At 39.1% G+C, this 12648-nt stretch overlaps 1 protein-coding gene across 11 annotated transcripts in view; it reads right to left on the minus strand.

Moving 5' to 3' along the window:
• The window catches only part of ubr4 (ubiquitin protein ligase E3 component n-recognin 4), a 166950-nt gene that overhangs the window by 67517 nt on the left and 86785 nt on the right, over positions 1 to 12648 (minus strand). For 7 of the 11 annotated variants that reach the window (XM_052039092.1, XM_052039093.1, XM_052039087.1 and 4 more), the window contains 10 exons: positions 12581 to 12644; positions 12208 to 12342; positions 11562 to 11736; positions 8637 to 8777; positions 8045 to 8166; positions 7681 to 7792; positions 6929 to 7059; positions 5925 to 6102; positions 5115 to 5219; positions 2543 to 2680 (listed from right to left, as the gene is read on the minus strand). In XM_052039092.1, the coding sequence (XP_051895052.1) occupies positions 2543 to 2680; positions 5115 to 5219; positions 5925 to 6102; positions 6929 to 7059; positions 7681 to 7792; positions 8045 to 8166; positions 8637 to 8777; positions 11562 to 11736; positions 12208 to 12342; positions 12581 to 12644 (1301 nt within the window). The remainder of the gene's footprint in view (positions 1 to 2542; positions 2681 to 5114; positions 5220 to 5924; positions 6103 to 6928; positions 7060 to 7680; positions 7793 to 8044; positions 8167 to 8636; positions 8778 to 11561; positions 11737 to 12207; positions 12343 to 12580; positions 12645 to 12648) is intronic. The other 4 variants (XM_052039094.1, XM_052039091.1, XM_052039085.1 and 1 more) reach the window with 2 other exon arrangements.

Here is a 12648-nt window from a genome sequence, read left to right on the forward strand (position 1 = left end):
TCCTGTTGCCGGGTCTCGATGCTGTATCCTGGCTCTAATAACAATCCCATTTAATTTCAAATGACAATCAACACCATCCTTATTCTCGGAGCATCCAATACTCCATGGGAAATTTACAGTAACCAATTAAACTACCAACCAGCATGTCTTTGGAATGTGGGAGGAATGTTGCTTGGTCGTCAAGAGAATGTGCAAATTCCACACAGACAACACAGGAGGTCAGGATTGAACCTGGGTCATTAGAGCCGTAGGGCAGCAGCGCTATCTGCCGTGCCGCTCTAGGGAGTCACAGGGGAGTCAAGTATTACAGGGAAGCCGAGGACAAGATCGGACCGGCCACAATCTTATCGAACAGCTACTGGGATCCTGTGGACTATTCCCAGTCCTATTTGTTATGTCAGCATTTTAATTTTAAACCATATAAAGACTGCATTACTGGGCATCGAGTCATAATTTTTTTTTCCCTATTAGGCTATGTTGTTGAAACAGACACTTAAAATATCAGAGAGATGAAGTAGTGTTCAGTATTTACATTCAGGAGAAATGATTTAAAGCAACAGGGCTGACGACTGTAAATTACCAGGAATGCTGTTTCTACAGTGTGTGGCTGCATAAGATATGAATGATGTGTCATTCTAATGCAGGATAGTACGAATGACCAGAACATTGAGACTAATTTGATAATTTGTTCAAGCAAGCAAGCACTGGCATGCCAAACCAATAGGCCTAATTTGCAACTGTTTCATTCTGTGGTTCTTTAACAATGGATGCAACAGGAGAACGCAAGAGCCCATGGTGCTGGGACAAGGTGCTAGCATTGATAGAAGATTGGCTGACTGGTAGAAGTCAGAGAGTGGGGATCAAGGGGTCCTTTTCAGGATGGCTGCCGGTGACCAGTGGAGTTCCGCAGGCATCAGTGTTGGGACCGCAACTTTTCACTTTGTACAATAATGATCTGAACGAAGGAGGTGACGGCATTGTGGCCAAGTTTGAAGATAATACTAAGACAGGTGAAGGAAAAGGCAGTGTTGCAGAGGCAGGCAGTCTACAGAAGGATTTGGACAGGTTGGGAGAGTGGGCAAAGAAGTGGCAGATGGAATACAGCATTGGGAGGTGTGGGCTTATGCAATTTAGTAGGAAGAATAAAAGTGTAAACTATTTTCTAAATGGGGAGAAGATTCAGAAATTAGAGGTGCAAAGAGACTTTGGAATCCTAGTTCAGGATTCCCTCAAGGTTAACTTGCAGGTTGAGTCAGTAGTAAAGGCGGCAAATGCAATGTTAGCATTTGTTTCGAGAGGACTAGAATATAAAAGCAAGGACGTACTGCTGAGGCTTTTTAAGGCATTGGTCAGACTGCATTTAGAATATTGTGAGCAATTTTGGGCTCCATATCTAAGGAAGGATATGCTGGCCCTGGAGAGGGTCCAGAGAAGGTTCATAAGAATGATCCCAGGAATGAAAGGCTTAGCATATGAGGAGTATTTGACATCTCTGGGTCTGTACTTGATGGAATTATAGAGTCATACAGCACAGAAGCAGGCCCCCGGCCCAATCTGTCCAGTGAGCTAGCCCCATTTGCCTGCGTTTGGCCCATAGCCCTCTAAACCTCTCCTATCCATGTACTCATCAAGGTGGCTTTTAAATGTTGTCTGCCTCAACCACTATTTCTGGCAGCTCATTCCAAATACACACCACCCTCTGCGTGAAGAAGCTGCCCCTGACGTCCCTTTTAAATCTGTCTCTGATCTTAAACTTATGCCCTTTTGCTTTTAGCACACACTTCTTGGGAAAAAGTCTAAAGATTTCATAAGGATGAGGGGGATCTCATTGAAATCCACTGGATATGGCAAGGCCTGGATAGGGTGGAAGTGGAGAGGATGTTTCCATTAGTAGGAGAGTCTAGAATCTAAGGGCACAGCCTCAAAATAAAGCAGCGTCCCTTTAAAAATGAGCCGAGGAGGAATCTCCTCAGCTTGAGGGTGGTGAATCTGTGGAATTCGTTGCTACAGAGGTCTGTGGAGGCCAGGTCATTGGGTGTATTTAAGACAGAGATTGATAAGGGGGTTAAGGGTTACAAGCTGAAGGCAGGAGAATGGGGTTGAAAATAAATCAGCCGAGATTGAAGACTCGATGGGCTAAATGGCCTAATTCTGCTCCTATATCTTATGGTCTTATAAAAAGTTAAAGCAGAGTAAAATCACAGCTGATCTTTTACCTCAGCATCACTTTCTCCTACAAACCCCTATCCCTCAATTCCTTTAACATCCAAAACATTAAGAACAACAGTGTATTGCTGAGGACAAACAGGCGAGAGAGGATGTATAGCAATCAAGCACTGGAGACTTCTTCTGGAGGAAAAATTTACAAACCTTAAAAATAATTTTATGTTTACAGCAGCTAACACTTGGTTTGCAGAAAAATTCAATTATATACACTGACATACATGGATCATGTACAAAAATGCATTGTAAATTTAGCTTTCTTATGACATATTTTATCCCTTTTGTTTAAACTAACATCCCACTATGTGATCAGGCTCACCGCTGTGTTCTCCAGCAACAGAATCAACTGCACTTCCCCCGCTCTCTGACCCCACACTGCCACCGTGTTCTGCTGGTGATGTTCGCAGTGTTGATCCATCTGTTGCTGCTGTGCTCCCTTCATCATCAGAGGCTGGAGCTAAAAGCATAGCAACGGCTGTTACAGGTAAAAACACCATATTTACAAACCGTGAGCACAAGCACAGAAGTTTGAGACAAACACAGCTGCAGACCATGGACTTGGCACGGTCTTTTACCGGTTTTTAATTTGCAACAACTGAAAAAAAAAAAGCACAAGTGCAGAAAGGTTCAAGCTTTTGATCAAACTACATAATACTTCCCCACACAGACACCTGTCCTACAGAAAGGGTGGGTGGGGGTGAGTTTCAATGCATGTGGAGCAAAGGCACTTTAGACAGAAATCTTCTTTCTGTCCAATACTTGTGCCAACAGTTAATGACTCTTTGAAAAGACAAAGGAAATTTGGACTGAGGATGGCGATAGTGGCTTGCTTGCTGACTGCTAGTATTGTTCAATTCTTCTGGGAAAATGGTATCTCCAACTGTAACTAGTCTGTTCATCAAACATAGTTCAATATTTCACTTCCATTTGGCTTAATAAGCAAGTGACCATTTACACTGTGGACATTGACAAATGCCAGATTTAACTTCAGATTTACTGATATGTCGTTAAAATGGAGTTTAGTTTCAAAAAGCTGTTTTATCGAGTTTATTGCAGTTTGTAATTATTTATATAACAGTGATAATTCAGTAAATAAATGTTGCAGAAGAGCAGAAAGGGTTCGTAAGTCATTGTGAGTATTTTGTACAATATTGGCTTTTGCAGTATAGGAAGGATAATTGAAGGTTTGGAGAGGGTGCAGTACAGGTTCACTAGGATATTGCCTGCTTTATGGAATTATGAAAACAAAGAATAATGTAAAAAATGGGAAAAGGTTTTGTTAATAAAATAACCAAGGTTACAGATCAATATGACAAAAGTATTTAAAATAATGCAGGGTCAGGACATGCATGTATTGTTCCTTGTAGTGGAGGTCTCCTGCCCAACCAGCAGAAATAGTTTTTCTTTACCAAATTTATCAGCCTCAACCGCACCCCCCTCCCCAAAACCTAGCAAACTTCAAATCATCATCTAACCTTCAAAATTTCAGGACATTCAACCCTAGTTTGTGTGATTACTTCTCATAATTTAACCGTCAGCATCATCATTATGCTGTTATGTCCCCCAATTGGCTCTATCCACCAACTAAGGCATGAAATCCAGAACTGCTCAAAGTGTGCCAGATGGCTTTGTATGGCTGTATTATAGCTTCTATCCCATTGTACTCCAGAAGATCTCTAGATTTTTGCCTTTTGGATCATCTTCTGTACCTGTCCATAGCATTAGACCTTGCTACAGTGAAAATTGCAACATTTCTCTGCATTACTAACAGCAACATCGGCATTTTTGTGCATGCGTGACATGAATGCAGAAATCTTGAAGATGCAGTCCATTATTTTTCCTCCCCATCCGGTAGCTTGCTGTTGACCATAATTACATCTCTTTCATTTCTACTGCTTCTAGCTTTTCACCATTTAGAAAGTCCTCTATTCTATCCTTTCTAGATCTAAAGTGAGGGACTTCATATGAGCCTACAATAAAATCTATTTGGCCCAATTGTGCTTTTTATTTATTCAGTTAATATTTCGCTTTTAGCAATTTTATGATTCCGTCCACATGGCCACCCCCCATCTTTCTGTCATTGGCAAACCTAGAAGCCACCTATCATCTTTGGGAACAGTTGTAGCCTTAATACAGAACAGTTGAGGATGCCTCTATGGTTATAATCTGCATTCTGAGTGCCTGCCTCTAATCCCCTAACTCCCCATCACCCACTGCTCAGCTAGTTTCTAAAGAGTGCAATAATTTATTTTTTGTTCCAAGAGGTTTAACTTTACCCAAATCCCTGATCGTTAACTAACATCCATAGCTTTTACCAAATCCACTACTTTGCTCACACCTTCAAAAGGAAACATCAGGTTTATTAGGCATGATCAAGTACCACAATTTACCAAGGTGCAACTTGTTCAACTGAGGCAAATAAAATGAGAATCATTCTCCCAACCTGTAGTTTTAAAAATCTACAGAACTCAACATGAGACATGTGGAGAGTGCAGTCCAACTGTAGGGATGGCAAACAAAAGCACAAAAAGTAAAGGCTGACACTCAAGTTTGACCCTCTTATTGGGAGTCAAGTCTATCTAAACTAACTAAAAGATACCCAAGTAAGGAAAAAGACAGCTAAGAATTTTCAAATATATTTTAAGCTATGAAATCCATTAATGTACTTTAATAATTATTTCTAAAAACTGCTCAATTACATTTGATCTGCTTCATTTTATTTAATTCCAATGGCAATTTATAATCACTACACACCCAATCAGAACGAATACTACTCTTGCTCATGGTAATCATGGCCTGGCAAAGATTGATGCCAAGAAAACCCAGACCAGAATTTATACAAACATTTTGTTCATCTATAGATGTGTATTAGATTTAACTAATGTAGTTACCTGAAGCTGTAGTATCAGACAGCGTCCCTGCATCCAAGGAGGAGGAGCTGGGTGCTTGCCCAGATAGTCCCAGGCTCTGTAGGCCAAGTGCACTACTGCTGCTGCCTAGTAAGGGCAAATCTCAACATCAGTAATTTATTCTTACAGCAAGGCTGTTGGGAGAAAGTCATACTCAGAATAGAACATGGGCTGGAAATTCTAATTCAGGAAACCTATACTTAATCAGCATGATAGCATAAGGAAAATGCTGAGTCTTTGGTTTAAACAAGCAGAGCCATACTGCCAAGCTTACAATAACTGGTATGTTGATTTCAGGAATCAATAAAATATTCAATTACAGAACCAACTGCAACAGCATCCAACAAATCCAAAATAACTGCATGCAGTCAGTGTGGTGTACAATTCCCCAGATTTTAATTTATTAGATCTACAAACTCATCAGTCAGTCAGGCCAATATAGACGTTAAATTGGGTGAATCAAGGTAACAATACAATGAGACAAATCTCAATCCAGACTGCCCAGCTCTGACAAAAGACAATCATCTGAACCATTAATCTAACTGTTTTGTCTCTCATTGCATTCTTCAACTTAATTACAGATGCTAAAGAAGGTGCAGCCACCAAATTGGTTTTCCCATTTTGCCTTTTTGTTTTGAATTTATAGCATCTGTAACTTTTCAGAAGGAAACCATTTTTATTTCCCTGAAATTGAAATTAGGAAGCTTTTTTTTTGTTCTATTTGTTCCGTTGCAAATTAGCCAAGCTCCATTATGTTCCCACTGCAAATAAATCAGAGCAAATGTGCGGTACCTTGTTGATCTTGCTGCAGGCTAAGTGCAATCGCCAGTTCCACCATAGTCTCATCATCGGCATCTGGAGGGATGTCTAGCATCGGTGGGAAACCCTCTTCTCCCGCCAACAGAGCTTCCAGAGGGGAAGGGTTTCCATTAGTGACATTTTCTGCTGACTCCAAAACCATTGATTCCGACTGCAAAAAAGGGAACAAGTAACAATCACGGTCAAAGGGATCAGAAGAAGCAAATTTTATCAGAGTAATATCAGGTGAAAAATACTCAAGTTTATGGCATGGCTCTAGATGCCCACTCTCACTGCCTTAGAAGTGAAATAAGCTAATGAGGAGTGCCTTAGAATATATGCTACCCCAGTGACATCTACTGAATCCAGGCTGCATTGCACTAACAAAAGGCAACTATCTGAAATGACAAGATTACTTGCTTGAAGCATAAAGAGCTCTGGACTATCCACCAGATCTTCCTATAATTCATAACAACCTGCACTTGCATGCTGTCTGTAAAATAGTAACATCTTGTACAGCTGTATCAGCTGCGAGCTCTGGAGCTTTCTCCCTACACCTCTCTGCCCCTCTCTCCTCCTCTTACACAGCTTAAACCTCTGACTGAACTCCTGGTCACTTGTACTGATAACCTCATGTGGCTCAATGTCAAATTTTATCTGATAATGCTCCTGGCATTTCTTATTATGTTAAAGGTACTATGGACATGTAAGCTGATGATGCACTGAAATCTAGAACACTAAGCCTAGAGAACCACTGGTATCAGATTACCAGAATGGAGTGCCACTGTGGTGTGGCATTCCATACTGTCAACTCCAGTTCCACATTCACATCAATTATACTCATTGTGTAAAGCTGCATATTTACTGCAATTTCCAGTTGTATCCACACAAGTAAAAGGAGATTGGAGCACAGAAAAGTCTCTATATGCTGACAATGATTAGTAATCTTATCTTTTAGTCAGTAAATGAAACACTATTTATCTTTTTATGATGCTGACCACCATCTCAAAGTCTCCATGATCCACTTCACTTTGTTCCTGACTTTCTTGACGGATATTTTCACTGCCTGGCATTCCTGATGGTTGCATTTTATCATCAGCATCATCATCATCGTCGTCATCTTTATCACCTACAAACAAATGAAGATTGTTGCTTACACTTAAATGAATCTCACTGTATACCAATGTACTACAAATATCAACTATGAAGTGTCTGTTCATTTAGTACAAACTTCAGTACAAAGTCAAGTCTTACAGCAATATTCCATAGATAGGAAAACCTTAAAGGCTAATACTGTGGTATTAACACAGAAGCTCATTGGTGAAGCATACGTACAATGAAGTATGCTAGTGTTCTGCAAAAATGTATATACACTGACAAGTGCTGGAAGCCTGATGCAATGTACATGCACTCATGAATTTATTTCTGCAAAAGCATACTGGAATTTTATTCAGCACTTGCAGAAATAGATTCAAAAATTAATGTAGCAACAAGAGCTGCAAAAAAAATTCAATGCCTTGAGAGGTGAATAATGCATTTCTGAATATCATAATGGATTTATTTAATGGTCCTTGAAGTAATACAATAGGAGGGTGGCTATACCTGCTTTTTAACCATTTCAGGTTTTTAACCACTTCAGGTGAATGCTTCCAGAGGTTTTGTGAATAGCAACATTTCTGTTAACTAGACAATACAAGGCACATTATTACATTGCATTTGCATATAATCATTCAGCTCTCTTGCTCCTTACCCATTGGGGTGTTGCTGCGGGGAGGAGAGGGTAGCGTGACGTGCCTGCGTTTGCTCCGTGGTCTCAATACACGTATCAGTGCCTGCTTACAGGCAAAACTCACCGAATGGTCCTGAGAGAGAACAATTTAGACTGACTAGATACAGAACACTGCTGGTTAAGCTCTATTACACAGATAACTAGCACTAACTGTAACAAGTAAATACCATTTCAGAACTATTCGACACAGGCACAGCTGATATTCAAATTTAATCTTAAACCCAATACAAAACAGGCTGCTCACACCTGAGAAAATACAGCTGCAAATTTGACTAGTTATGATTAAACAAACAACCATTACTTCCCATAAAATAGAGGTACTTACAGGACACAGCAGCATCTGCATGTAAACCTTTGCAGCAGCATTAATGTAGTCCAGCTCACAGGTGCAATAACCATGAATAATGTCAATCAATGCGTTCACTGTTGCCTCAATGTGAGTCAGACCTAAAAAGGAAAATGAAAACTGTGAAATATGTTTCAACAATCAATTTTACCATTGAGCAAACCTCCCAATACTTGATAAACATTTCAGTACAAGTAATATAAGTTCAGCAGTATTGTACACGTAGATATACTTAAGTGACATTTGCAAAGCTGAAATTATTTCAATACATCCCTAATGTACAGTTCTTCCTATTTAATAAATATAGAAAGCAGATTCTTTATATTCTCGACGATATATTTAACGTATCTTCAAAGATTCCACAAGCACGTTATAACTTACTGGCAAACAAACACAGAAAACTAAACTACGACTGCAAAATAATGTTTCTTTCAGGAAAGCTCCGATCATTCGGAACTCTGGTTCCGGTTGCAAATCTTCATCTATTATATTTTATCTTTTATGGATATACTTTACATTTTTTATTTACTAGATATTTAGCTAAAACATGTAGGCATTGAGTTACAATTACCAGGTAGGCAAGCAGGAGCCAGGAATGCATTCTTAGGTTTGGATGCATGGAGTCTCCAGAAGTGAGTGACTAACTGCATGATAAAACTGCAGCCTTCAGCTTCTGCACTCCTGTGGACATGATCTCGTTCATCCGTTCCTTCTAGAGAAAGATTAAACTTAGTAATTATTTTTTCTGCTGAGTATGACATAGTTAAAAATCTGAAATGGCAAGATTTCACAATAGATAAGGGGGACTAGAATAATAGAAATAGAAGCAGAACAAGGACATCTGCCCCCCTAGTGTTTGCTCCACCATTCAAAAGATCTTGGCTGATCTTTTACCTCAGCACCACTTCCCTGCACTGAACCCATATCCCCCCAATTCCCCTAACATACAAACATCTATTTATCCCTGCCTCAAATATATTCATCAGCTGAACACTCAAAGCTCACTTGGATAGGGAATACAAAAGGTTAATTACCCTCCAATTGAATAATGTTTTTCTCATCTTGGTTTTAAAATGGCCAACCACTTATTTTGAGACTAATTCCTAGTTCTGGAAACCCCAAGCAGGGAAAACATCATCTGTCCAGAGCACCTCTCGTTCTCCAAAGACTTGTCTGATTAATTTCTCTTCATGGATAATTCCCCACTAACTCTCTCCAAGTCCCAAGAATCAACCTGCTGAATCTTTGATGCACTGTCTCCATGTCAAGTATATCCTTCCTTACGTCAGGAGACCAGACATACACAATATTCCAGGTACAGTCTCACCAGGGCCTATGTACTGATGTCTTTACTTTTGTACTCAAATCCTCTTGCAATAAAAGCCAATATACTATTTGCCTTCCTAATTGCTTGCTATAACCTGCAAGATAACTTTCAGTGGTTCATGTACAAGGACACACAACTCCCTCTAGACACAAACATTTTTCAATTTCTCACCATTTTAGATACATACATTCTGCTTTTCTATGAAAGCAGGAAGTTCCCATTGTTCTACGTAATTTTCCATTTGCTATGTCCTCACCCATTCACTTAACCTGTCAATACCCCCAGAACCTCTCTGCATCTCACAACACCACAGGTTTGTTTCATAAGCAAACTTAGATATTTTACACTTGGCCCTCTCATCTAAACATTGATATAGATTGTGAATAGCTGAGGCGTCATCACCAAACCCTGGAGCACCCCATTAGCCAGACTTCTGATCTGAATATGACCTATTTATTCCTGCTGTTTTCTGTCAGTTAACAAATCTTCAAGGCATGACATTTTATTATTCCCAATCTCATGAGCTTTAACTATTTTTAATAATCTGAATAACCTTAATTAATACACTCTGAAATCCAAATACACCACATATTGTGTCCCCCTTATCTATTCTGCCAGTTACAACCTCAAAACATGTAACAGCTTTGTCAAACATGATTTTTCTTGCATAAATTCATGTTGTCTTTACCCAATGCTAATTTTTTTGTTTTACAGTGCCCTCTTATCATTTCCTTCATAATATTTTGCTAAATACAGACAGCAGTGTAGATGACCTGCATTTGCCTACTTATTCTTGCTTTCCTTTCTTAAAAAGAGGGGTTAGATTTACTACCTTCCAATCTATGGGAACCATTCTAGAAACTATGCAATTCACAATCTTCATAGCTTCATCTTTCAAAACCCTGGAATCTAGGCTTTTAGTTATGTAGTAATTTAATTATATTTGTATTCAGGCCTTGGTTGAATACAGTCACATCAAATCTCATTATTTATCTTGGTCTGGATTATTATTAACACTACAGAAAATTGGATTAACTGTCCAGCATGCCAATAATTCTCTATTTGGTCTTGCCTATTCATTGATGGCAGTTCAACTGTAGTCACTTGGACTCTTCTTGGCAGATAATATTTGATTAGTACTGTTGAAATGTTAGTGACGAGTCATTTTTTTTTGTTATCTATGCAGGAAGAACAGTCTTTGGATTTGACAAATAACCACTCACCTCATTGGTAGCTGCCTTTACACAACTGCAAAGATTAAAAATATACTGCCATAAACAAACAGCTCACATAATATTACTGCCACTGAACATCCAGATCAGATAACAGATGCTGCCTTGAAGGTTTTTTCATTAAATCAAATAACAGAAATGGTGAGTATCAACTATTGTCTACTTAAGCATGCAGATTTTTTTTTGCACATTAGGGATAAGGAGGATGAAAAGTCAGCTTGCATACAGAGCAAGCATCACAATTCTCCCTTGAATTGATGAAAACTAGTGCACATTACAAGGAGGAATCATGGTACAAGACAGTACCAAAAGAGTGGTGGTCTTAGTCTTAGGAAGGGTGAACCTTCAGATGTATGGTGCTCTGAGCAGACTCCTAGACTTCATTTTGTGCAGAAAATACATTTGCCTTAGGATACAGCAAAGATTTATGACACCAGAGTTTAAAGGGTTATATTAACAAAAGATTGTATTACTTTGAACTTGGTTATGCAGGGATCTAATCAAGATAATGAAATTAAGGGGACTGAAAGGGTAAATACAAATGCATGAATGCATATGATGGCACGAGTGTTCTTGTACCTGTGCATCTTTGTGCAAACGTTTTTCCTCATTTCATGTTCCTTTCATCTTTTAATATCTTTTCAATGATTCATTGGAATGATGTCAGCCTATGATGTTTTCAACAATCTCCAGCTTCTCAGAAACACTTTAGTTGGATCGGTAACCAATTAACCTCACTCTATGACAGAATTCCTGATTTTCCCTTCCCCCAACACCAGCATACCCATCAGTTTTTCAGAGACTCTTTTTGTTTAATTTGTTTCCAGTTCTGATGCAAGCTCTACTCTCAAACAGGAATGCCATGTCTCTCTCCAATGATGCTTTTACTTCCAGAATTTTCTGCATTTGCTCAGCTTACCCATGTACACAGGCTCACCTTTATCAGACTGTGATGCTTTCACCTCAGTGAAATGTACAAGGTTATTGGGTCGCATCATGGCGATTGAACGAGCCGTGATTATTAGTCGTTGAAACACTTCTGGGTCAAGATCACGGCCATCTTTATTCCAAGTATTCAGAATCTGCACAGCATTATTCAGCAAAGCCTGATCCTGATCAGGAAGGATAAAAATTCAAATATATTTTGCAAAAATTCTGTAATTGTGTTATTCAAATATTACATCAAATGGCTGCATATCTCTTTTCTGCTATTATATAAAGCACCTCCAAAACCAAGTATTCATTGCTATAGCAAATTGACATGTAACCCCTGAGTTAAAGAATGAAGTAGATGAGCTAAAGCAGATGTTGCCACCAGAACTTAGCTGATATCGTCATTAATTTGACTGCCTTCAAGGAGGCAACTGTGCCTGGTAGTTCTCAAAAACACCAGATGTTTCCATATTTGTGACCAACATTGCAGCACATCCAACTGAATTATGTTCCTCAAAAGCAGATTAGAAGCTGTAATACCCTCCACTCCTTGGCCTTGAAATAAATAAACCTTCCATAAATGCAGATGTGGCCAATACACAGACTGACTGCACACATGTATGTGAAACATTCAGTGAGACACAAGTCACCTTATGATTGTGATAACTGCCACGACTGTTGTGAAGACTCGCCAGCAGACCCTTAGTTTGCTGTTGAACACTGGAAGGAGTTGGCATTGATAACAACATAGTGGCCAGTTCCAATGCTGTCTGTTTATTCTTTTCCTAGAGAAAAAGATGTAGTTACTGAAAGCATCCTTCATCATCAAAAGAGCAAATTTCTATGAAATCTCTCTCTAGATTTTAAAGAATTTTCCCTGTTCCAGTTACCAGATGGAACAAGTGGAAAATAAATAAAACAAAAGATTTTTTTTTATTAAACAGCCTCCCCTCACCAATTGACTATCCAAGGTTATAGCATAAATCATTTTCTTCCCCAATATCACCAAGACAAATAGTTTACCTTTTCAATTGAGCATCCAACAGCAAAACAGCTTTCCAGAACCTCCATGGAGCTCACCACCAGCCTGA

This window comes from Pristis pectinata, chromosome 26 (assembly GCF_009764475.1).
Source record: "Pristis pectinata isolate sPriPec2 chromosome 26, sPriPec2.1.pri, whole genome shotgun sequence".
NCBI lineage: Eukaryota > Metazoa > Chordata > Chondrichthyes > Rhinopristiformes > Pristidae > Pristis > Pristis pectinata.